General features: G+C 38.8%; 2 protein-coding genes and 1 long non-coding RNA gene across 3 annotated transcripts in view; all 3 read right to left on the minus strand.

Moving 5' to 3' along the window:
- LOC127532183 (uncharacterized) overlaps positions 1-25,164 on the minus strand; it is an 809,822-nt gene that overhangs the window by 17,439 nt on the left and 767,219 nt on the right. The window lies entirely within an intron of this gene.
- Positions 269-3,133, minus strand: LOC110966758 (glucagon-1-like). The gene is made up of 4 exons (XM_051943447.1): positions 3,033-3,133; positions 1,833-1,988; positions 1,255-1,371; positions 269-868 (listed from the first exon to the last, which is right to left on the minus strand). Exons 1-4 carry the CDS (start codon positions 3,122-3,124, stop codon positions 721-723), a joined length of 513 nt encoding a protein of 170 aa, XP_051799407.1. The 5' UTR covers positions 3,125-3,133; the 3' UTR covers positions 269-720.
- Positions 5,015-23,935, minus strand: LOC110966760 (dipeptidyl peptidase 4-like). The gene is made up of 26 exons (XM_022216224.2): positions 23,565-23,935; positions 23,382-23,469; positions 22,878-22,976; positions 19,703-19,794; positions 19,530-19,604; positions 19,394-19,446; positions 17,902-17,974; positions 17,620-17,740; positions 16,260-16,414; positions 16,085-16,182; positions 15,867-15,996; positions 14,730-14,765; positions 13,466-13,564; positions 13,258-13,328; positions 11,732-11,785; positions 11,540-11,649; positions 11,404-11,451; positions 11,209-11,307; positions 8,912-8,981; positions 8,636-8,830; positions 8,421-8,475; positions 6,628-6,727; positions 6,482-6,540; positions 6,312-6,384; positions 5,597-5,670; positions 5,015-5,526 (listed from the first exon to the last, which is right to left on the minus strand). Exons 1-26 carry the CDS (start codon positions 23,565-23,567, stop codon positions 5,434-5,436), a joined length of 2,223 nt encoding a protein of 740 aa, XP_022071916.2. The 5' UTR covers positions 23,568-23,935; the 3' UTR covers positions 5,015-5,433.

A 25,164-nucleotide genomic window follows, 5' to 3' on the forward strand; every position in this document is an offset into this window, starting at 1 on the left:
ACTTAAGTAAAAAGCAAATTCTCCTCTTTGGTTCTTACTGCTCGTACAAGAGACTTTTTCAGCTCTTCACACTTCTCTTTTAATGACAGGTCTTCAGAATTTTGTTTAAGACCAAAACAAGACGCCGAATTATGTTTCACTCAAGCGGTTAGGACTACCATGACCGAGATAACAGAATTTACTGTGACTGTGACTTGCCGCTTCATGTGAAGTTCATCTTCTCTATCATAAAATAAGGCTGATGCAACGAGCACACAATGAATGAAAACTTTATTTTTGCAGAGCAGAATAACATACAATGACAATCAACTACACTGCATGTGCTTTCTATAGGCCTACCTGAGATTCAACTTTTTTGTGTTCGTTTTTTTTCTCCCCTTAAAAATATAGAAAATAATTTAAATTTGTAGAAAATGGCATGCCCTCAATTTCATACCTATGGCCTCTGGTGCGCCATACAACCTGTGGAAGAGTAGTGGCTTTGTACCTTTGCATTACATTCACAATGAAGTAAAAAACTTACAAATTTAAATAGACAACATGACAGCATGCAAAGCAGTATGGCTTCCTGTTCCTCCTGCATATGGCTTTTTGTTTGGGGAGCCCTCGAGGACGCTCTCACTGGTCCCGTTGCCTTTTCTTACTGCAAAAGAAAGAAAATCCCATCAGAACAGATTTGTAGCCTTTAGCATGTGCTAGATCAGCCGTGTTGACTCGGTGTTACCTTTCCCCTGAAGGCTTGGAGGTCATGACCCAGAGTAAATATTCCTTGGCAGCCATAGAGTCCAGCACCTTGTTCACATCGCTGGTGAAGCTTCCATCTACGTGCCTCCTGCTGAACGCCTCGCCCCGCCTGTCCATCTCAGATCTGAGTATGTACACAGGCACACAATGTCAACAGCTAACCGCTAACCCGCCATCTGAGCTCCAATGTTACAGCCCGCATCAGTTTTTACTATGGTTAGGTTGTTTTTAGTGAAGAGATTGTTTTTGTCATGATTGCTTGTGCATACAGTAACTCATCAATCAACTCAGTGGAAACGTTCAGGTGATTTATTTTAGCACGAACACAAGGAACATCGAGACAAAAAAGCAAAAGAAGAGGGGGGGGAAGTGTGAAGAAGCAACAAGAAGCAGTCGATTAGCTCAAGATGTCTTTGTCCTGTCGTCACGGTGGAATCAGAAACAGGTCGGCCATTTTATCAGGAGGAGGAGGAGGAGGAGGAGGAGGAGAGGGAAGGAGGGACAGCCTACTCTCTTCGGACTTGTCCGGACTTGAGCCTGGCAACGAAGTCTTTGATTGCCTGGTCCATGAGGTAGGAGCTGACATCGCTGGTGAAGGTGCCTTCGGCGTGGCGCTTTTCTACAGCGCTGAAAACACACAAGCAGACTCAGTGAGGACGGGTGGAATATTCCAGAATGTCTGTTCATATATTACTTCACGTACAAGCCAACTCCCTTTTCATGGGGCATCTGCATTTGCTCCACAGCTCAAGTTACGGCTGACTTGTCAAACTGTTCTAAAGTTGGGAAGTTTCAGATATCTGCGGGGCAAACAGCTTGAAACCCAAAGAGGATCGTCCAGTATTTTACAAGAGTCGTGGAATCAAACTGTGTATAAAAGAGTTAAACCGGAACTAAAGTGGTAAAATTCTTCTCACAAGCTGATAATATCACACATTGTCGACAAGTTTTGCACAACCAATCACTGCTGATACCTTTAGTATTTTTGCACACTTAAAGATCTCTAACTTAAAGAATTCAATCAAATTCAAGCCATAGTGTCTGTAATCTGATTTTCAGGATCCCTTCATGTGCGACACCACACTGACCCACTCCTCTTGTTGTTCATCAGCCACCGAACAAAGTCCTGAGCCTTCCTGTCCTCCAGATATTTGCTGTAGTCGTTCGAGAAAGTTCCCTCCGAGTGTCTTTTCGCGTTTGACAGCTCCCTGGGCTCGTCGGCTAACGTGTCGTCTGCCTCAAGACTGGAACAAGAAGAAGAAGAAGAACACAGGTAGGATTTACATCTGGCCTTTGAAATGCCTTACAAAAAGAGCACTTTAGTAATTTATTTATTTTTGTTCTGTAATCCGCAATTCACCATGTGGGTAAAACGTGGAATTGTCTTCTACGATAAATCAAATATTTCATTTTATCGCCTCTAAAGATTAACCCCAACCTTTCACAAGAACACGTTTAAATCCTTCTTGATCAGTGTGATCCAACTGGTTGTTTATTTTTCAGTAATGTTCTACTTTTTAAAACATTTACAGCATTTTAATGAAAAGATCTTCTGTACTGTACATCATCTGCTGTGAGCCAAGCCACATTTTTATAATTTCTATCCACGTAAATCGATTAATCACAGATTTGTTGGAAATTCACATCGCTTAAGTACACTGTGAGCTGTAGAGGGGCTCCAGTGAACTATTCTTTTCATCATCAGTACGTTAGACACTTATTTTTCTTTTAAATAAATCACTATTTAGCGTCAGAAAACTATGAAAACGGCAGTCATCATTCTCTGAAGCCCAACTGAGCCAATATATGCTGTCAAAATGCTCAAAGTTCCTCTCATAGAAAGCTAAATATTCACCTTGAGAGGTTGAATTCATGACATTTGGACAAGCAGCTACCATTAATGTGCCTGAATCCCAATAATAACTGATTAGCTTGTCATTTCAATGGATTAATTATTGAGGTACCTGAAAAAACAATGGAGCTAAAGTTGTATTTTGGAGTTTAGTCGGGGCCCAAGAGCAAATTTAAGCCCAGTGAACTCCATTTTTGAGCGATGAATACATGTTGTCTCATATCAAAATGTTCAGTTAGTTAGAATTTGTACCAATCAGTGCGAGAATTTGAACTATAATTTAGCTAGAATTCCTTTTTTTTCTCTTCATTCTGTAGATTCCGGTTGTTTTTCACAGACTTGTGGCTTTTAAAGATAAGAGCAATGCTAAAAACAGCAACAATCTGTGGTCACTTGAACTCGATCAGCTTCATATTGGTTCACAGTCTGACGGTACCTTGAGCTGTCATCATTCAGAGGAACCTGCCAGCTGCTCTGGATGAAGCCGAGGACCAGAAGGATGGCAGCCAGGGAGCAGATGCTGTTCATCGTTGTGACCTGTGAGCACACAGATACATGCAAAGAGACTGCTGGCTGAAGCTAAAGTGATGTCACCACTACACACAAGACACAACTCACCTTTTCTTCTTTCTTTTCCAAACAACAATGCCGTTAGTTCCTGCGCTCGTCGCCGTCTGACCGCCTTCTTTCCTCCACAGCCCTTATATACCTTAAGAGGACGACGGAGCGGCTCAGGTGGGTCAGTTTTACTACTCTGCCAGGTCAGCCGTTTACTTTCAACCCATTAGGCACGGGGCCCTGCTGCATCAGCCGAATCAACGAGCCGAACGTTTGCTCACCAAAGGAAAGGCGCCGCTCATGCGTGATGCCAGCTGGTACTTAGGTGTTAAGATCAAACAACCGCGACTCATCCTGTCAAATACAAAGTCAGGTAGATGCCCTAATGTGCTACTGTGTCATCATGACGGAGGGCTGTGGTGAGTCAGTATTTGTGGATTCAAAAGATGGGAAGTAGTGATTTTTTTTCTGCTCATCGCTGGCAGTTATCTCTGTTTTACAGGGGCCGCAGTTCAATAAATGTACGGCTGTTCCTAAATGCCGTATAATGCCACGTCTTTTGTTTTTATCCACAATGTAAAGGAAAAAACAAGATGATATGATTTCCAAAAATTCCCATAGAGTGAATGCAGCAAGTAATATTGGGTATCAGATCTAGAGATCTTCCTCAGATGGAAAACTAATAGACTTCCTGCACTGATGAAGCCTAAATAAGGTGGCCCTGCTTACATTCACTGGCATCTTGGAACCAAGGCTGGATTAATAACTGCCAATTGGCCCAAAACCTGCGGTTAGTGCTGTGAATACATTAATTTAATCACTTGTTGTCAAGTTTGTTTAGACAGAACTCCACGCCATCTTCTGTCATTCCATCATTTACACATTGTAAAGCAGAGACTCATATATGTTTTTTCATATGATAGAGATAAGTGTGTGTATCATGTGCCAGAATGCCACAAATCGACATATTTAAATGTGTTTTTCATCACACCAGCGGTCAGAAGAGCCTAATTTATGATTGTACTGTAATGGAAATCTAGTGTAATTTCTACAGTTCATTAATCAACTGTTCCATTTGGGTTTGGTCCCTCAGTGAAAAAATGACATGAACTGACCATTAAGTATGTATTGTGAGTTTTATCGTCAACAGATTTTTGCCCCAAGACACCCAGGAAGTTTATCCTGCCATGCTCAAAGATCTAAAAAGATCAATTCAGGACTGTAAGATACAAGAAGCAGCTGATGGGTATTATTTCAGATTATAAACAGGTAAAACAAAAATGGAAATTGCATTAAAGCAGGTGATAAATGGGCCAAATAGCACTCAGGGGATCAACCAGTGAGTACAAGATTCATGACAGTTTGTTCAACATTTGTCCAAAAATTTCACTGATATCAAAAATGCTGAGGACCAAAATTAACCCTTTAAGACCTGCCACGATATTCTACATTTTTACAGACTGTAGTGCATTTTTATTTGCTTTACATCAATATAACCCTTATATCTGAACTTTAAATATTATGTATTAACTTATGTCTTAACTACTACAATAAATTACTGAAAAATGCAATAAACCCCCCAAAAAGGAAAATTGTTTTTTTTATTCAGATATATTTCAAAATACAGAACCTGCATCACTGTATCCCTAAAATTTGTAAATGTAAAGAAGTTGCATTCATATGGGGGCATTAAAATAATTAAATCTTACCTATCTATATCTTATCAAAGAGAATTTCTGTCTGTTGTCCCTATTTTTTTTAAAGATTTCATTGTAGTTTCTCTCTTTGTTTTTTGCATTTTATGCTTCAGCTGGTCTGTTTTCCAACTTTGATGAAGCTCATGACATGTCACACCAAAGACTCATTCTTACTATTACATTTATTTATTATTTTAGAAAACACTTCATACAACAAATCGTATCAAAATTAGCAAAACTGTCACTTTGGCGCATTACACTTTTATGCACAATTTAACACAATACTGTACAAAGTCTTACATGTACAAGTAGTTTCATTTTTGTCCTTCACATTAAAAGCACAAACTGTATAATATAAATCACTTTTTTAATATAAGTAATAATTTCAGTTACAGTTCTATCGAGGCTGGTATTTCTGAATGAGTATATGCAGGGCAAAACACGGACAGAATGACAGGGCCAGTTGGCACTCGTTTTGTTTTTGTCCCAAAATCAATGCACATAAAAACAAATGCATTCCTAATTACATGTCTTTATCTCAAAAATCCATTTTTATTCACACGAGATAAAAACCAGTGGACTTTACGCAAAACATCTCTGCAGGAAGTGACTCATGTGGGTGTAGACGTGTCGATTTGCAGCGCCGGGGAGGCCGTGATCCTTGTCCGTGTACCACTAAAAGAAAAGAGTTTGTGAGTATTTTGTGGTTTTATTAGTCATCCTTTGTATTTTTCAGGTTACACACCATGGCCTCGAAGTCCACCTGCTCCTCCACCAGAGCTTCTGAGATCTCGGCCGCCTGCTGGAAATGAACGTTGTCTAGAAAAAAAAATATAGAGGTCAGTTGATGGTACTGTTTCAAGCTAACATGTGGTGGGCTACAGGGTTTCCCAAGAAGAAGGTTTGATCGAGAAGTGGTGCTACTCTCGAGGTCAGTAAGTTTTCTGGACGCTGTAAGCATTGCTGTTAAATTCAAATGTGATGCTTACATATTATGAACAATTCTTATTTCAGAGATTTTCTGTAGATAAATAGCTGATAGCACTCTCATGTCCCAAATATGAACCTCCGGGCAGCAGCTTGTTAGCCTAGCTTAGCATAAACAGCTAAAACAGAGATAAACAACAGGCCTGGCTTAAAAAATATAAAATACATGATTCTAGTGATGTTATATGTAGAAACGTGACGTGTACATCACATTGTTTTGATGACATCTGGTTAAATCCTTTACCAGCCAATAAAAAACGTACATTGTTTGAAATCACACAATAGCTAATTCTGTAAGATCAGACCAAAAAAACAACCCAAAAAACATGAAATTTGCATTAAGAACAACCCACATTTTTTGCTTTTTTGGTTGGGTTTTTTTATGAAAGATCCACTGGTGTTACTGTATAAAATAGAAATGCAGAAAAATATCCTATAAATACTCATAAATGTAAAGACACTGAATTACTCACCATCAGCGGTTCCGTGAATCAGAAGATACTTCACTGAATGGAAATTCTTGGCCCTTTCCATTACAGTTGAGTTCTGCACAAAGCCAAGTTTAGAATTTAGGGACAAACACAAACATTAGTAGTAATAAAAAAATCTAATAACAAGAGACTATGATAATCCTGAAACTTACACTATATCCAAGAAGGTTCTGTGACGGCTCCAGCATGTAGCGCTCCGTGTAGATGGAATCTGGAATGAAAGTGATTAGAATTAGACTTATGTCATATCATTAAAGTGACTTGACTGCAGGACGCAACATTAAAACAGAAGCTGTACCATAAAATTCCCATTTGGAGACCGGAGCCACGGCCATTCCACATTTAAACACTCCACTGCCGGAACCCAGCACCATCGACGTCACGTATCCACCGTAGGACTGTGGAAGATAAACCGCCTCGTTACTGGAGCTCAAGAACACTGACATCAGAGTGAAACATTAACTTAATTTCAGGGACATCTGAACTATTAAATAACATGTATGTACAGCATTTACAAGAAGAGCACTAATACCGTCTCAGTATGTTTCACTGTTTTCCTCTTAACCTCTTCAGATCTGAGCTTTGGTTGGGCTGATAAGGAGTAACCAATAAATATATAATAACATTATTTGTATAGCGCCTTTAAGAAGAACATTCATAAAATGCTCTGACAGCTAGAACATAAAAAATGACAAAAAGTACAGAATGGATATCGAATTAAACGCTGGTTAAAAGGACGATATCACACAAGGGGGTTAAGAGAGAATCAGAATTTTTACTTTAAATTTTTTTCCATATTTGGGTCTTGCAGGGTTAAGCAGTGATTTAAAAGAAGCCACTGATTCAGCGAGCCTTATCTCCTCAGGCAGGTCGTTCCAAAGCCAAGGGTTCCTGATGGAGAAGGCCCTGGCAAGCTTTAAAAGTGATCAGTAAAATCTTTAAAAAAATCAGTTCTTAAATGGACAGGGAGCCGGTGAAGAGAAGCCAGAATAGGGGAGATGTGATGTTGTCTGTTAAAACCAGTAAGAAGCCTAGCTGCTGCATTCCGGACCAGTTGGAGATGGATTTCTGTGGAATGCCCGATAAAAGTTAGCTGCAGCAATCAAGACGGGAAAAAATGAGGGCATGGACGATTCTTTCAAAGCCTGACTGAGGGAGGACTGGTTTGATTTTGGAAATGGTTCTTATCTGGAGGAAGCAGGACTGGATGACTTTGTTGATGTGGGGTGTGAAACTGAGGTCAGAGTCAGATAGGACGCTTTGTGGATAGTATGTTGGCGGTGAGGATTTGGAGGGTTGAGAAGTATGATTTCAGATTGAAAGAAGTTTTGTGCCATCCAACAGTTTATACCCTTAAAAACAGCAACTGGGCTTTCAGCAGGTCTCAGCGGGAGGTATATCTGTGTGTCATCCGCATAGCAGTGAAAAAACATTTGGACGCGTGATAATTTGACCGAGTGGGAGCATCTAAATAGAGAACAAAATGGGGCCTAAAATTGAACCTTGTGGTACACCACAGATAATAGGAGCTGAGGAGGAGTCGTCACTTATGGTGACTGAAAAGGTTCTGTTTAACCCTGTAAGACCCAAATATAGATAAAAAATGAGTAACAAATAAAACTGAAGAATATATATTTAAATAAAATAAATGGGTTTTTTGCTATTTTCCTATATTTCTATATTGTTTTCTACATTTTATAGAAAAAAATTGCAAGAAAATGAGCAAAAATTATGCAAATCAAATAACCTGATGTTGTGTTTTTGCAACAGTGGGTTTTTTTGGATTAAAAGATGAGTAAAAAACAGTCAGGTGCAGTATCTCTGAAACCAACCCAGGATCGAAGACGGTCAATTAAAATGGTGTGGCCGACTATATAATATTGATTATTATATTTTACTATATTAAAATTATATCAATAGTGTGTTCATATTATTATTATTGTTTTTATTATTTTTATTATTATCAATATTATAAACAATTTGCTGTTTTTGGAAAAATACTAATGTCCATATATGTGGACACCAAGTCCTAGGAGGTTAATTGTCTTGCTCTTAACAGAATTGCTGAGTCACAGTGTCGTGACTACTTACCCATCCCCAAATAGCAACTCTATCTTTGTCAATGAAGCCCATTTTGATGAATTCCCTACAAAAACAAAACATAAAAATCATTGCAGATGAGGGAGGGGAGTGATAAGGATTTCAGATTATAGTCGTCACTCGCTTATTTCCATTTCACTGAGTCTGCAGAAACAAGTGAGTTCAGGCACTTTTCTGGGTGAAGGGGGAATCTGTTGTCCTCTTACCTGGTGGCTGCTATCTGATCTTCCACCTCATATGTTCCCAGACGTTTGTAGATTTCATGCATTAACGTGTCGCCCTGGTAACCACTTCCTCTTCCGTCAAAGCTCGCAACGATGATGTTCTCAGTGCTGGCCAGGTAGGTGGCCCAGTTCACCGAGTAGACATAGTCAACCGTCTGACTGCAGGGACCTGCATATCTGGAAGGTGGGACCAATTAGCATCACTTTATGAACCCACTATTTAAAAATGCTTTAGTGTTTTTGTTAATGAGTTCTTACACATCAATCAGTAAGGGGTACTTCTCGGATTCCTTAAAGCCTGGAGGCAAAACCATCTGGTACCACAGAGCTGTCAACAAATATCCACGAAAAGGCATGAATTAATCACTCTCTTTGTAACACTGATGAGTTAAATATGGTTGTAGAAGAAGTGGTTAGCCTTTGGTGTAAAAATAGAAATGAGTAAAATCAGAGGGTTTTCATCCCAGGCTTCTCTGATCGGATAAATCTAAACGGTAGTAAGACAATTGATGGTATGATAGATTAAGGGAAACATTTCAGGGGGAATTTTTGTGAAATATGACCTCTTTAGGCGTGAAAAGTTCTTGAAATTAAACTATTTGAGGTAGCTTAGCCGCGCTAGACCCAGGTCTGAAGACACAAGGGTCTAGGAACTGTCGACAGGGAGGGAGGCGGGCTAAAAGGTTGTCTTTCAAATCCCTCTGCAGCAATTGGGTAGGTATACAACCAATCAGCGCAACGAATAGGCTGACGTAGTTCCTAGAGCGCCGGAAATCAGAGGATGCGGGAGTTCGGTGAAGCCTTATTTATCCAGTCAATGGGTGAAGCTCAAGTATATTACAGACATGTTAACAGAAAGATTATTCAGAGTCGGTGCTAATGGAGCTCAACGACTGTTGTCGTTTTTGTTGTCGACCCTGGCAGAGAATTAAATTCGTTGCCATGGGTTGTCTAGCGTGGCTAGGCTAGTTGTTTCCGGTTGTTTCTGTCAGAATCGTCGTGCCTCTGTCGTCACTTAGTTACGCCCGCCTTCTGACTCTACACTTCATGGTGATTGGTCGGCCAGTTTTAGGAGCATCCAACCTCGAGGCTTACCGAGGGTAACTAGACCCACCCTGGCAGAGAATTAAATTTGTTACCATGAGTTGTCTAGCGCGGCTAGGCTATATTTGAGGAGCTTAATAATTGAAACCTGTCTAGTGCCTGCAACCAAGCACTGTATTTTTTGAACAGACACAACCATAGACTGTGTATAAAGGTTTATGTGGTCGCCATGACGCCACCCATTGGTTTGTGGACTGCGGTAACTGAAATCAGACGTAATAATGGGATCACAAGGTAGCCCCATTCTAAAGCATAACTCACTATTCTCCCCTAACTTAGAGCATAGTTTACAAAATAAACACCATGCTGTACTGACAGCAACTTGAAACTGGTGATTGAGACCGTAAACTTTGAAAGAAAGTGTTTACTGAGGTAAGAAGACTCATTCTTCGCTGCTAATTTTTAAAAAATTGGTTCAGGCCATTATTTCTTGGCTTCACTTTTGCAGCACAGATTGTTCTTTTGCTTTTCTATGCAGTCTATAGTCACAAAGTGTAACAGTGTATAAATAGTTGGGCATTTTTGTACCGATACATATATATTTATTACGGAATGTGGCGGAGGTATTTGACGATCGGCGTTGGTTTGTCTGTCTGTCTGTCTGTTAGCTACGTTACTCAAAAACAGATGAACGGATTTGGATGAAATTTTCAGGGAAGGTCAGAAATGAAACAAGGACCATGTGATTAGATTTTGGCTGTGATGCGGCTTATAGTCTGGATCCACGGGTTTGTTAAAGATTTCTGTCTGCTGATGGCCACATGATTGCGATCCTACTACAAAACCACCGTTGCGGACTTATCAGGACTTATCAGTCGGAAATGATACAAGGGATGAGCAGCCTTGGCGGAGTACTGCGCTCTCTGAGTGCTTTGCTAGTTGTGTTTTTGTTGATATAAAACCAGGACAAAACAAGTACAGTCCTTACCTCTGCATGTAGTGGACATTTAAAATGAGCCTACCAAACCACATGCTTCAAACTTATACTTGAGTACAGGGGGTCCTCGGTTTACGACGTCCTCGACCTACGGCGTTTTGTCGTTACATTGGAGCTAGTTAGATGGAATTAGTCAGCGAGTGGAGCGGCCGAATACGTCGTTACGTGGAACTCTAAGACAGCTTTGTTTAGATTCGCTGCTTGTATGCCACCTTGGATCATGCTACATTCGCTAACTTTTTGCCCTTCATTACGGCTCCCAAGCGTAAATCAGACTCTTGTGATGTCAGTGCTTCAAAGAAAAGGAAAGTCATCTCCATGGAAGTGAAATTAGATATTATAAAACACTCAAGTTGTAAAAACAGTGCAGCATGATCTGTTATCTTCTTGTAAAATGACTCATGCATGCATGAAAGTCGTCGGTATTTATCTCTTTCTGAAGGAATGATTGATATCGTGATGTAACGGCTTTGTTTGAAATTAAAGCTTCATTATTAGTCAGTTGTTGACTTACTGTATCCAGCAACTTTAATTGTGCCTCGACGCATGGTGGGCAATTGGATGCCAGCTGAGTTGGCCTTAAATCCACTGTTGTCCTCCAAAACGTTGATCTCTTCAAATGCAAAAATACAGACAGGAGGCTTATTAGAATAAATGCTCTGCTTCTATGTAGCATTAAAAAAAATCTACTTTAAATACTGCAGCTTACCTTTATTGTCTCTGTTGTCCATGAGAGAATGGTAAGGGATGTCGGGACCTGCAGGTAAAAGTTATAACAACATTATGCATGTATGAATGTGTGATAGAGAGGAAGATGTAGCACAAATCAGAGAAGTAGAACTGACCACTGCAGCTCATACGGTAGAAGGAGGCATTGTGACTGAAGTAAGCAGAGTTGTAGTGACAGTTTTCACGTAATCCACAAGTCACACACACAGTCCCCTGGCTGCTCCATCTGAAATACACAAACACACACAGTGTAAGTCTGAAGACTAAAAGTAAAATGCTTTATAAAACAGTAAAATGGAGACCCTTACCTGTAAACGTTCCTTCCTCCTGGCCGGCCGCCGTCTTGGTTACTTGAATAGTATCTGAGGTGTAATTGGAATGAGTGAGTGTGGAGCAAAGCAAGACTTCACGGGTCATTTGTTATGTGTTGTGTCATGTTTGTCAGTGTGGACAAGGTGTTTTTGTTTAAAATAATCAGTAAAAAAAAATTCAGATATGCAACGGAGTAGTCATAAAGTGCACTTCAGTCTAGAAACACATTGTACACGACTGTTCAAAAGTTTGGGGTCACCGAGATAATTTAATGTTTTCCATGAAAATTCAGAGGGTTGTAAAGTGTAAAAATAACAGACAAGGCATGAATTGTAAATTAGTAAAACTATAAATTCAAAAGGATTTCGAGACCATGACAAGCTGTTTTGATCATAAAGTAAAATATTCGATTGCTCATTGTTTTGTTTTTTTATCATTTTATGTCTCATTTTTGTAATATTTTGTGTTGTTTTTTGTCTTTTGTGTCTGACTTTTGTTTTTTGTTCTACTTTTCGTTTCTGTCATTTTTTATCTTGTTTTTGTCCTTTTGTGTCTTTTTTGTCGCTTGTGTCGTTTTGTACATTTTTTGGTCACTTTTTTGTCTGTTTTGTTTTGCGTCGTTTGTCTAATTTTTTTGTTATTTTTTGTGTTTTGTTGCATTTTTGTCATTTTTTGCTGCTTTGTAACTTTTTTGGTTTTTTTTGTCGTTTGTCTCGTGCTTTTGTCATTTTGTATCTTGTTTTTGTAATATTTTGTCTTGCTTTTCTTCCTTTATTTCGTCTCACTTGTGTCGTTTTATTTTTTTATTTTTTTCCTTTTTTTAAATTCTTTTTTTTGTCTGCAAGTCTGCTCAAAAATGACACCAACCAACCATGGTGTCATTGCTTAAGCTTCATGTGCAATTTTTTCTTTCACTTGTGTCGTTTTGATCGTAACGTAAAATACTGCATTGTTCAGGTCCAGATATCTGTGACTAAATGTTGTGTTCCTTTGTAGACAGTGTGAAATGAGGCATAATATTGCTGAAATTGAATTGATTTTTCTTAAGATATTTCAGGTCGTTCATAATGTTTTGTAAAAAGACAAGTCATTAAATGTGAACATTTTCAGAATGGACTTTTTTTCACTAAAACAAAGGGGAAAATGTGAAATTGTGGTTATTTATCGGTTATTATGTTGTGATTTTACTGGTCCGTTGAGATCAAATTGGGCTGAATGTGGAACCTGAACTAAAATGAGTTTGACACTCCTGGTCTAGACTGTATTTCTGATTAATTTAATGTTATCTTCATTGAAAAAATAAACTGCTTAAGGACATTTCTAAATGATTCCAAACTTTTGAACTGTAGTGAAAATCTGCAAATACAGTCAGATGAAGAGATTTTTAAAATTTGAGCGACTTTATTTTTAAAACTATGAGTTTTAACTGAATACGGAAGACATTCCATGCATGAATTCATTAAGTATGTTCTCTAAAGAGACGCTGTGCACATGCATGTAGCGTCACATGATGCCAACTTACACATAATCGGCCGTGACTTTCAGAATGTCAACGACTTCCCATGTCCCAGAGGTGATGGGAGTAGCTGTGCCCTGCATGAATGAGTCAGAACAGAATGTGTGTGAGTGGGTGGAAGCGTGTTACAATACACTATTCATGAAGGACAGAAAGAGATGATTTTGCTTTTGGGACTAGAAGTAGCCGGCATAAATACCACGAGAATACCCACCCTGACCACATGATGGATGTGCTTGTACTTTGCGGCGTCACTCATGAGCAGGTAGTAGCTGTTCTTGTCTGCGGCAAAAACTGGCTCTGATGGAGAGAACTAAGACAAACAAGTAGATATGTTATTTGTGTGAGATTAGTTTTTTTTTTAAATGACAGGGCTGCAAAAATTACTGTAATTCTCGTTGTAGAAAATACAATGAAAAGGCCAAAACCAAGAATGTTAGTTTTGCCCCCAAATCAAAGCAGAGCTCTCAAACATGCAGTTTAAATTTTTTTTTTAAAGACTCAGTGATGCAACAGTGTCTTTTCAGTCGTGTCTTAACCCTCGTGTCGTCCTGCGGGTCAAAAATGACCCGTTTTAAAGTTTGAAAATGTGGAAAAAAAATTAATATTTTCACAGCGAAACTTCTGATGTCCACATTTTCAACATTTTTGGGAAATCTTTGAACATTTTTTGGTGGAAATAAGTGTTAAAAATGTTTCTTAAGAACATTCACATAAAAATCAACCAAAATCCAGCGAATTTCGCTCGATTAATAAAAATAGAAAATAATAAAATAATAATAAAAAATAATAAAAAAGAAAATAATAGAAATTTTATATATGTATCTATGTGTATATATATTTATATATGTGTGACATATATGTAATCACTTTAGATATTTTTTTAGGATTTTGTGGGGAATATTTTTACTCATTTTTGAAAATATTTAAAAAATTTAACTTTTAAGGAATTATTGGAATTTTCATCCTGAAGTTTTTGCAAATTTTCAAAAAAATTGGGGAATTTTTTGCTGATTTTCTGGATTTCAAACTGACTTGTTTGAACATTTGGGGGAGGAATTCACAATGAAACTAGAAGTTTTGCTGATATATATGTGATCACTTTAGTTTTTTAGGATTTTTTGGAAGATTTTGGCAAATTTTTTTGAAATATTTACAAGAATTTTCTTTCCAAATTTGGGGGATTATTTTTTTTTTTTTAAATAAAACTTCTAAGGGAAACTTTTAAGGAATTACTGGAATTTTCTTCCTGAATGTTCTGCAAATTTTCTGAAATTTGGGGGATTTTTTTGCTGATTTTTTTTCAGACAAGGAAACAATATTTTTTGGTGTCCATAAATGAAGACAACAGGAGGCTTAATAACACTGGAGCTCTTTGGCACAGAGGAATAAGATATACGAGGCTTTGATTCAAGCACAGTAAGTCAGTGATGGTTTGCGTCTTTTCATCTTTTTATCTAACAGTGTACTGGACATACCCGACCAATCCAGCCGGTGCTTCTCAGCTCCAGATGCTGTAAAAAGATGTAAAAATAACTCTTTATGGCTGCAATAAACAACATTCTATCACAACATTATCAGCTCAGCGGCTCTGAACTCGGACAGCATGAACAGTTACTGAGACACAGAGCTTAATTTAGAAACTCTTTAACCAGCAAATTTTCTAAATGGCAGGTTGATGTGACACGTTTTTAGATTCACTGGAGCTGCGCTGCTGCAGCTGACGTCAGAACCAAAGTTCATCTGAGGCACGCGTCCAGCTGGTCTCAGCACTCTTCTATCCATCCATTATCTATACACCACTTCATTCTGGGGAGGGTTTCATCCATAAAGCCCATCCCAGACGGCGGTTACACCCCGGACAGGTCCATCACAGGGCTGGCACTGACTAAGAAAACGTTACTTAATGCAAAAATACTAAACTAAGACGGAGAACTTGGTAAACTGTAATGCCACTAAAGGCTAGCATGTCTGCTTTTTAGCATGTAGCTCGGAGCGCTGCTTGTGTAGAAAGAGGAACTTCATCATCTACCAGTAACTTCTTCAGCGTACATGTAGATATTTGAAAATTGTTCAAAAAGTTGTCCATACATGTCAAGTTAAGTGTAGGTCGTAAACCCTTTCCTTTTCCTCCCATGCACAATAGTGTTACTGTTCATAGTTTGCTAAAATGACTTGTGTGCTAAAATGCATTGGTGTGTACACTACCCTTCTAAAGTTTGGTGTCACCTAGACAATTCTATGTCTTCCATGAAAACTCCCACTTTTATGCATGTGCTAACATAACTGCACAAGAGTTTTCTAATCATCAATGAGCCTTTCAACACCATTAGCTAACACAATGTAGCATTAGAACACAGGAGTGATGGTTGCTGGAAATGTTCCTCTGTACCCCTATGGAGATATTCCATTAAAAATATCCAGCTATAATAGTCAGTTACCACATTAACAATGTCTACACTGGATTTATCGTTAATTTAATGTCATCTTCATTGAAAAAAATGCTTTCTTTCAAAAATAAGGACATTTCTAAGTGACCCCAGACTTTTGAACAGTAGTGTATTTGCTCTAATGTAGTGAAAACAACAGCATTTGTCCACATCTTCTAGTTTTACCTCATCAGGAGCCCAGTTAGTTCCAGTAAAGTTGTAGATCTGAAGGATGAGGTGGTTTTGTTCCCTCTTTAGCCACTGGACGGCCACACGGTTATCAGTCGCCCATGTTACGGAGGCCAAGTAGTGTTCACTGAGGACAACAAAGAAATCCCAGTCAAACCCCTGTGCGCCTTTAGACTTTCTGGAAAGGACTAACATAGGAGAAACTGGCCCATTACACTGAGCTGAATGTGGCTGGAACAACAACTTCATCGATGTTTGTCACGTTGTCAGTGTCCACAACAAACAGCTTCACGATGGGGTTGGGAGTACCGGGCTGCAACGAGAAAAGAACATCAGTAACGACGATAAAGAGCACTGTAACAGTCAAACATGCCCAGATGGATGTCCCACCTTTGGATAAGGGATGATGACGGTGCTTGGGTACTGGTTGTCACCAAACCAGGAGTACTCTATACTGTGGACCTTGGTGTCATTGAACTCTGCGAAAGCCACGTACTTCCCTCCAGGTGACCACCAGAAGCCCTGACCGGATGAGAACATCTCCTCTGTGAAGGGTGAGTATAAAGCTGTGTTAGAGGTTCAAGGCCAGCTAAAATCAGTCTTTTGTTGCATAATCTGCGCTTCCTGAATGGGACTAATCCTTTACAAGTAAAGTCTTGCATTGAAAATTCCAGTTCAACAAAAGTATGGGCATATAAACTGCAAAATATACCAACATCACCATAAATATACAGTAACTACTTGTTCCTGAATTCCTTAGAAATAATAATAAGGTCACTTTTAAAGTTTATAGTTACTTTATATGCAGTTAGTGTTGGAAATTTAGTACAGTACTCTACTATTAAAGCAAACGGACATACATAGTATTTGTTCCTTAAAAATGTTTCTATGTAAATGTAACAGGGTAAAAGTTAAAATGAGCTAAAAACATTGGTAGGAGTTTAACCAGGGTCAAAATCGACACATTTTAATTTGAAAATGTGGAAAAAAATTAATATTTTCACAGTGAAACTTCTGATGTCCACATTTTCAACATTTTTGGGAAATCTTTGAACATTTTTGATGGAAAAAAGAAATGTTAAACATGTTTCCTTAAGAACATTCACAAAAAATCAACCAAAATCCAGCAAAATTTGCTGGATTTTGGTTGATTTTTATGTGAATGTTCTTAAGAAAAAAAAAGTTTTGCTGACATATATGTAATCACTTTAGATATTTGTAGGATTTTTTAAAAGAAATTTACTCATTTTTAACAAATATTTAGGAGATTTTTCTTGCCAAATTTGGGGGATTTTCTAAAAATATAGCTTTTAAGAAATTATTGGAATTTTCTTCCTGAATGTTTTGCAATTTTTTTGCAAATTTTCTGAAATTTGGGGAATTTTTTTGCTGAATTTTTGCATTTTTTTTAGACAAGGAAACACTATTTTTTGGTGCCTGTAAATGAGGACAACAGGAGGGTTAAAGAATGAATAAAGTACGTGTAAGTCATCATTTCTCACATACCCTTAAGCGCTTTTGTGTAAAAAATACAGTTAAAAGTAAATTATTTGGCTCTGAAATGGAGAGGAGTAGAAGTTTACAGCAGCATAAATCGTAACTTCTAAAGTAAAAGATTCTCAAAGTTGTTACATAAAAGTTACTGCTCCATCACTGATGTTTTGTATGTTTGTATGCTGTCTTTCATATGCACATTTAATTGTGGTGGTAAGTGGGTCTTACAGCGTTCTGAGCAGCTTGTATCACTCACCCTCATACACCCAGTCTGGGATCCCGTTTAAAAGCAGATTTTCCTCTCCAGTGAAAGTCACTTGTTGTGGTTTAGACCCAGGGCTTGTAATTACGTACACGTTATTCCTCCACACGTAGGCCTGCACAGACAAATACTTGAGCGAGCAAAAAGACATACCGTACATCTCGAGAACTTTTTTAAATTTTTTTTGCCGACACAAGTGTTTGATCGTCTGTCGCTTGCTTCAAAGCGGCGTTGTGTACATTTCAGCGTATGTTCATCTGCATGTTCCAGACTCACCAGTTTGTTCCCCTGAGGAGCCCAGGCAAAGTACTGGACTTGATCAGGAATGTAGGACGGCGTGATGAATGTTCTGAAAGAGATTTGTGCAACTGGGTAAGCTATATGAAGTACAACTGTTGCACGTATTTAACGAAGAAATGCTCAGAATTTAACAGTTTCATTCCAGAACTGGAGGACATTTTACGCCCCGCCCGTCAAATCATCCAAAATACTAAAACATGCAGCGGTCGTGTAAATTTGCTCGTCCTGAGATCAAATCTGGAAAAACTAGGAGAAAAGAATGTTTCAATTTTTTCATAATAAGTCTGGAGTTTCCCCTAAAATACTATTTTTCTCTTGTACCACCCCCCCGATGACCAAACTGAATCTCAAATAAAACAGTTAAAATTACATTTAAATCTCCTTTTTTTTTCCATTAATGTCTCTTGGAATAGTAGGAACATGTTTCTATCAACATAATATTTTAAACCTGTTGATGATGTTTTGTGTCTTGTTTGTTGTTTTCTGTCTCGTTTTTGTCGTTTCATGTCTTGTTTTTGCCATTTTGTTTTGTTTTTTGTTTTGTTTTGTCGTCTTCTGTCTTGTTTTTGTCATTTTCTGTTTCATTTGTGCTGTTTTCTCTTTCGTTTTTGTTGTTTTATGTCTTGTTTCTGTCATTTTATTCGTTTCTGTTGTTTTCTGCCTCATTTTTGTCATTTCATGCCTCATTTTTCTCGTTTTGTGTCTTATTTTTGTCATTTTCTGTTTCATTAGTGTCGTTTTCTGCCTCATTTTTGTCATTTCATGCCTCATTTTTCTTGTTTTGTGTCTTATTTTTGTCATTTTCTGTTTCATTAGTGTCGTTTTCTGTCTCATTTGTCATTTTCTGTCTAATTTTTTCATTTTCTGTCTTGTTTTAGTCATTTTGTGTTTCGTTTTTTGCGAATTTATGTCTTGGTTTTCTTGTTTACATCATCAAACAGTTTTCCTAAAGAATGCGTAGAGCAAAGCTATGTCCTCTCTTCTATTTTTCATCTTTTCATCCCATTGTCAGCCTTGATTGAACGTCGCACTCTATTATCAGGATCAGACTCATTCTTTGGACTGTTTTCCATCAGTCAGTTTGTCCTTTTGGTCAGCAGTAACAGCTATCTAGCTTCTACTGCTGAGAAAAAGCTAACATTAGCACGGATTAGCAACCCTGTTACTGTGATTAGATCAGGGTTAGCAAACAACAAACAAAGCATGGGATAAAAATGCTACCATTGATGTGGGAGCTGAGATAATCAAGACTTTGATGTGTTTGTTATGTGAGTTTATTGATGAATATGGAGCAGAAAATTGGAAAAGATAAGGTTTATTTTTCAACAAATTTGAAGCCCAAATGTCCTCCAATTCTGGAATGACCCATTTGACAAACGCTGGAGTAAACTGACAGATTATAACGGCACGTGCCGCTGTACCCAATCAATTTTTGGATTTAATGAAACTGCAGAGTGAGGGTGCTTACTTTGAAGTCAGGTCGTAAAGAGAATACGAAGCAGTGAATGAATGTCTCCACAGCTAAAGGGGCAAAAACAAAGCAGTCAGTGATCCCCAAGCATGCAGCAGACTGGACGCTGCATGTGAATAAAACAGGAGCGTACCTTGGAGTAGTTGCTCATGAACGCAACAAATTTGTTGTCGGCAGACAGCTGGTAGTCGTAAGCGTTTTTTTCATCCTGACATACGAACAGAAAGAGAAAGAGAGGGTTTTCAGATGAGCCCTGATCACGTCGGAGACATCAGCTCACGGATTCAGATGAGGAGGACCACTTACAAACGCAGCTTTGCTCAAGAATTCGGAGAAGTTTCCCCTAAGCACGTCATAGAGGAAGACCGAGCCGCCTGACTTGTGCAGATACTCGCTGTCTGGGGTGGAAGAAAAGAAAAAAAGAATGTGTGACCTAACAGAATATTTTACCGGCAAGGGAGAACTTCAGTCCCTGAAGACAAATAATAAATAAACACTTTGTCTTAGGAGAGGAGGACACATGCTTAAGTCATAAGTAATGCATGACTCGTGATGATTTGGTGCAGGCTGGGTCCTGAATTCTGGTTGTGGAAACAGAGTTCTACTTTGGCTCTGGAGGAGTTTTCTGGAGGTTGAAAAATGACATTTTTACCAGAAAAAATGCACAAACTAGAGATTAGAAGTTTGAAAGATCCAAGCTTTTAGGATGTAAATGACATATGTGTGGTAGAAATTTAGCTTACTAAACATGTCAATTATTTATATATGCTATGAGAGAGTATGAGTATGAGACTGGGTCACATAGTATGAAACTATGTATCAAGCTTGTTATTTAATGTGTATCTCCTTGTACTTTTATTGTTGATCAGCATGGTATTCTGCACTTTGCATTTGTATACATTGTATATCTTTTTTATCTCTTCCCTACCAGGTACTGGCCTTTTAGTTCTGGCAGGGGGGACAGCCGATGTAAACTAGCCTTTTGGCTAACTCGGGTGCATTTACATTTTTATAAAATGTTTATTAATGAGCAGTGTCCCTCCTAAACAAATAAAGGAAATGAATGAATGAATGAATGCAGAGGAGCGTTAATGGATGCTGCAATTTGTGGGCAAAAATCAATCTCTGCTGCTCCAATTTTTGATTTTTTTTTCTTCAGAGTGAAGGTAATGGAATCATCTTAGCTGACCCACATCACCTTCTGTATGCTGAGTTCCGGTTTTTGCTGTCTGGAAAGAGGTATACTTTCCTGTTAGAAGAGTACTTAGAGTACCTATGTTAGAGGAGATATATAATCAGGATACTTAGAATAGAATACTTAGATTATCATTAAATGACTGTGAAACATATGTTACTCTATAACCATGATGTCATGTGTGCTTTGTGGCAGAAGCATGTAGACACCGAGGGGCGACCAGAACTAGGCCTTCTAGGTGATACAGATAACAAGAAAGCAGACACGGATATCACACATCTGCCCGTGAAGGTCTTACTGATAATGTCTCACTGCTTGTGAAGAAGGTTTTTTCCTTTATTACCTCATGCTGAGTCATGGTACCACCCTCTGTGTTACATGACTGAATCAACTAAAATGACGCAGGGGAGACAAAGGCTCTTTGGAGTTTGGACAGCTCTTGCAGCGGTGGTCTGGTTATCTCGCCTTGTGGCAAGTAAAATACCAGAGCTCGAGTACTGTCCCTTCCTCCTTGTGCTGTGTCTGTGTTTTTCAGGTTTTGAACTGAACATTTCCCAAAGAAAATCAAACAGATATCTGAGATAATTTGTACCCACAGCTGTAGGGTTTTTAAAATAAGCTTTAGATTTGTGTCCTTGTACTGTAGGGTGCATATATGGTCATGATAACTCACCTGATGACATTTATTATTCACATCTATGCTTCTGTGTGCTGTTTTATGGTATGAATTTCGCTGTCGGCCGCTGTTGCAAATCAAATCACCCAAATGGGGACAAGAAAAACTTTCCAATCTGAAATCTAATCTAATCAGCAAAACAATGTGAAACTCTCTAATATATTCGTGAGAATCCATCCAGTAGTTGTCAAGATATGCATCTTCCTGGAGAAAGAGGAAGCGATTCCTCGGGGGACCTCGACGCGAGCACGGCCAAAAATAGTTTCAACACTGGTGCGGATTAAGCAACAGCGTGGCAAAAGCATTCCCTAATGCCAACAGACTAGAACTTTATTCCCCACGACAGAGTGAAAGCTGCTCAGGAACGGCTCGAGGAACACAGCAAGAATCAAAGAATCTGCTGCCAACATCCTGGTCCCAGACCCCCCCCGCGGTCGCTTGTCTTTGCCCTCAATGGGTCAGGGACATCCACTGTACTGGGCAGGTGGTTTCAGTGTATGTGAGTTTAAAGTTATCATTCATTAAGTGGTAAATACTCACAAAAAATAATAAAAAATGTTAGCAAAATAGCTCCCTCTCTGTCATAGTGGCTTATTAAGGGTTATTGTGATCCAGCCTATACTTACACTGAGTCACTTAGAAATGTCCTTATTTTTAAAAGGAAAGCATTTTTTCAATAAAGATCACATTAAATGAATCAGAAATACAGTTTTAACATTGTTAATGTGGTAAATGACTATTCTAGTGGGAAATTTTTAATGGAATATCTGCATAGGTTATGCAGTTATGTTAGTACATGGACAAAAGTGTGAGTTTTCATGGAAAACATGAAATTACTTGGATGAGCCCAAACTTTTGAACGGTAGTGTAGGTCAGCTTGGACTCATTTAGAGCAACTTCAACTAAAATGGAGCAACTTTAACTGTTGTAGATTAACTTTACATATTATCAAGCAACTTTAACTCATTTTTGAGCAACTTTAACTCATTTAAAGCAACTTTAATTCACATACACAAGCGTTCAAAAGTTTATGGTCACTTAAAAATGACCTTTTTTTTTTTAAAGAAAAGCATTTTTTTTTATGAGAATGACATCAAATGAATCAGAAATCCAGTCTAAACATTGTTAATGTGGTAAATGACTGTTCTAGCTGGAAATGTTTCATGGAATATCTCCATAGGGGTACAGAGGAACATTTCCAGCAACCATCACTCCTGTGTTCTAATGCTACATTGTGTTAGCTAATGGTGCTGAAAGGCTCATTGATGGTTAGAAAACCATTGTGCAGTTATGTTAGCACATGGATAAAAGTGGGAGTTTTCATTTAAAATATGAAATTGTCTGAGTGACCCCAGACTGTTTAACGGTAGTGCACATGTATCCTAATTCATGTAATAATTCAACATACTTCTCCTTCACATTCTTGTTATTAGGTGTTGTCAGTATGAACACACAGACACGTGAGTGAAGAAATCAATCCAAAGGATTTTCTAACAAGAACAAAGGTAATGATTATAGACACATTTACAGCCTTTGCATTACACCGGGGCACACCTGGCTGTGACCAGTGGCATCACCCTTCTTATTTTGCAGGTTGAAATGTCTCCCACCTGAGATCCACTTGAGGTTGTAGGACTTTGGCTTCATTGAGCTGTTGAAGACATCCTCTAGGGTGAACGTTTTCCGGATCGTCTCCGGGCTATCATCCTCTGAAACACATGTTTGTTCAGTCAGGACTTGAAGGTCACAGGTTACAGATATGATATCAGATGCACACATCATAATTATCACCATAAAGGAGGGTAAGTGCTGTTCAGACTCTAACTGATAATGACAAGTGGAGTATCTCCTACGTCAGTGCATGGGCATATTAGGTATGAAGATATTTAACGGTATGCATATGCTTTTAAATCACTCTTGTGTGTGCCACAGATACAATAAAATGAAATAAATGTAGTAAATAAGTTCAATTCTTTCCAGGTATTTTTGAAGAAGCGTCATCCAAACGGATCATGCGTAATGACGCGTGCGTAAAGTCCTTTATGTCAGACTTGTTTAACTGTGAATTGGACCACTAATGTGAACGTGTGAAAAATTAATGAGCAAAAACTCACCCCTTAAAAATATAGCCGTGGGCACTGCGATCAAAACGACGACCACCGCCACCCCGAAGACCGCGAGGAGCACCTTGGCGACGGAAACCTGTTCAGGAGCGAATGGACACAAGTCAGAGAGCTGCTCCAAAAAGCTCCCTGTGAAACGTCGACATATGTGAGTACCGGTAGACCACCACCAACCATTGTTTCTGCGCGTTAGATGAAGTCTAGAAGCAATATCCGTCAGAATTAAAACTCCACCGATCCAGTGAGCTGCACGCGTGGAGAACACCGCAGTTATGCCGCACACATGCTTTGCTGTTAAATATTATCTCAACCGAAGTTTCAAAGGTGGGACAATAAATGTCCAGCGGAGTAAAGTTCATCAGCTTTGTTGCTGTTTGGGAGTTTTTAAGGAAGTGTGCGCTGCTTCTCAGGCTACTCCCCGAACTGTCAAGTAATCAAAAGAGTTTTCACACGTGCGGAATGCGGACAGTATCGACATAATCTGCGTAAGAATGCACTTCTATGAAGACTTTGCATAAATCTGATTGCGACTATTCCTTGTGGAGCTGCCTGCTTGTGCAAAGCTGCAGCATACAGACTGGCTGCAGCTCAAAGGAAGTTCAGAATGTGTGTTAACAAATGCAGTAGTCCTGTCTAACAGTGACTTGCACTGTTCTAGGAGTGAAGATGTACATGATAGTGCAGCTGTGCAAACTCATAGTGACTCTTACTTTCATGCTGCTGGTCAATAATGCACTTTAAAATATTAGAAATGTTAGAACTGACGCCAGAGTTTGTTCATATTCACCAACTATGAGCTTCATGAAAGATATTCAGGAGATACCAGCACACTGAGAGCCCTCATACCAGACCCCCATTTGCTAATTTGCTCATTTAAAGTTACATAGAGTTATAAAAAAAAGTTAGTGTAAAATATTTCAAACCTCAGTGATTGTGAATATATAAATTAAAAAAAGTAAATTAAGAATGAAATCACCTGGGAGAACACCTTTGAAAATGTAACCTATCATGTCGAACAGGTTTTTAATTAATACTTTAACACTGGTTAAACTGTAACAGTTCCATATCTGGGAGTAGACTCATGATTGTTTATTAAAGTTCAACAGCCCTGCCTGCTTTCACTGTAAATCCTGGGTTACGCCCCTCTCACAGACAGCTTAAGGACAGATCGTTGTTTTTATGTCAACAGGGACATTTTTGGACGAGCTGCTTTGCACTGGACACGTAATGGGCGTAGTGTTGCAATAGATTTACAGGTGCTCTTCAACAGAAAACCATGACAGGCTGCACCCTCCTCCAACCACACAAACACTGGCAGCATCTGATTGGATGAAGGCTTCACTCATCTGCTGTCCGCTCTTGGATTTCAAACAGGACCGACGTGGCAGCTCATTAGAAAACTTTACAATTGTGAATGTGTTTGAGATGAGAAATAAGTGATGCGGTTTTGGATTGACAACAGTTCTATTAAAAGTCTTTCAGGAGCTTACAAAAGGTGTCGAGTGTAGGTAGGATGCCCCTAATGTATGGCCGAGGTTTCAGCTATGTAAATCAGGATCTGATGACAAGAACGTCTCATCACAACACTGCCAGAATGTACTGTAAAAGTGTAGAAATGAAGGATCCTGTGGACACGTACCTTTAGGCCGGCTTTATGCTCTCCGTGTCCGGGAGTGTCCATACAGACCTGTTGTATCTGAATTGCAGCTACATTAGATGTGAATTGTTTGAAAGAATCTGTGTGTTCATAGGGTTCTTTGCATGTATTCTGCAC

Source organism: Acanthochromis polyacanthus, chromosome 22 (assembly GCF_021347895.1).
Source record: "Acanthochromis polyacanthus isolate Apoly-LR-REF ecotype Palm Island chromosome 22, KAUST_Apoly_ChrSc, whole genome shotgun sequence".
In the NCBI taxonomy this organism is placed as follows: domain Eukaryota; kingdom Metazoa; phylum Chordata; class Actinopteri; family Pomacentridae; genus Acanthochromis; species Acanthochromis polyacanthus.

Bases quoted from the DNA above. Each gene is read 5' to 3' on its own strand.
- LOC110966758 (XM_051943447.1), bottom strand. From the start codon at position 3,124: ATGAACAGCATCTGCTCCCTGGCTGCCATCCTTCTGGTCCTCGGCTTC. The intron at 1,372-1,832 runs GTCAGTGTGGTG...GTGTGTTTTCAG, and splicing joins ATGAACAACAAGAGGAGTGG to CGCTGTAGAAAAGCGCCACG. The intron at 869-1,254 runs GTAGGCTGTCCC...GTACATACTCAG, and splicing joins TCCGGACAAGTCCGAAGAGA to ATCTGAGATGGACAGGCGGG.
- LOC110966760 (XM_022216224.2), bottom strand. The intron at 14,766-15,866 runs GTAAAACTAGAA...ATCTTTTTACAG, and splicing joins CTAACTGGGCTCCTGATGAG to CATCTGGAGCTGAGAAGCAC. The intron at 5,527-5,596 runs GTGTGTAACCTG...CTTTTCTTTTAG, and splicing joins AGGTGGACTTCGAGGCCATG to TGGTACACGGACAAGGATCA.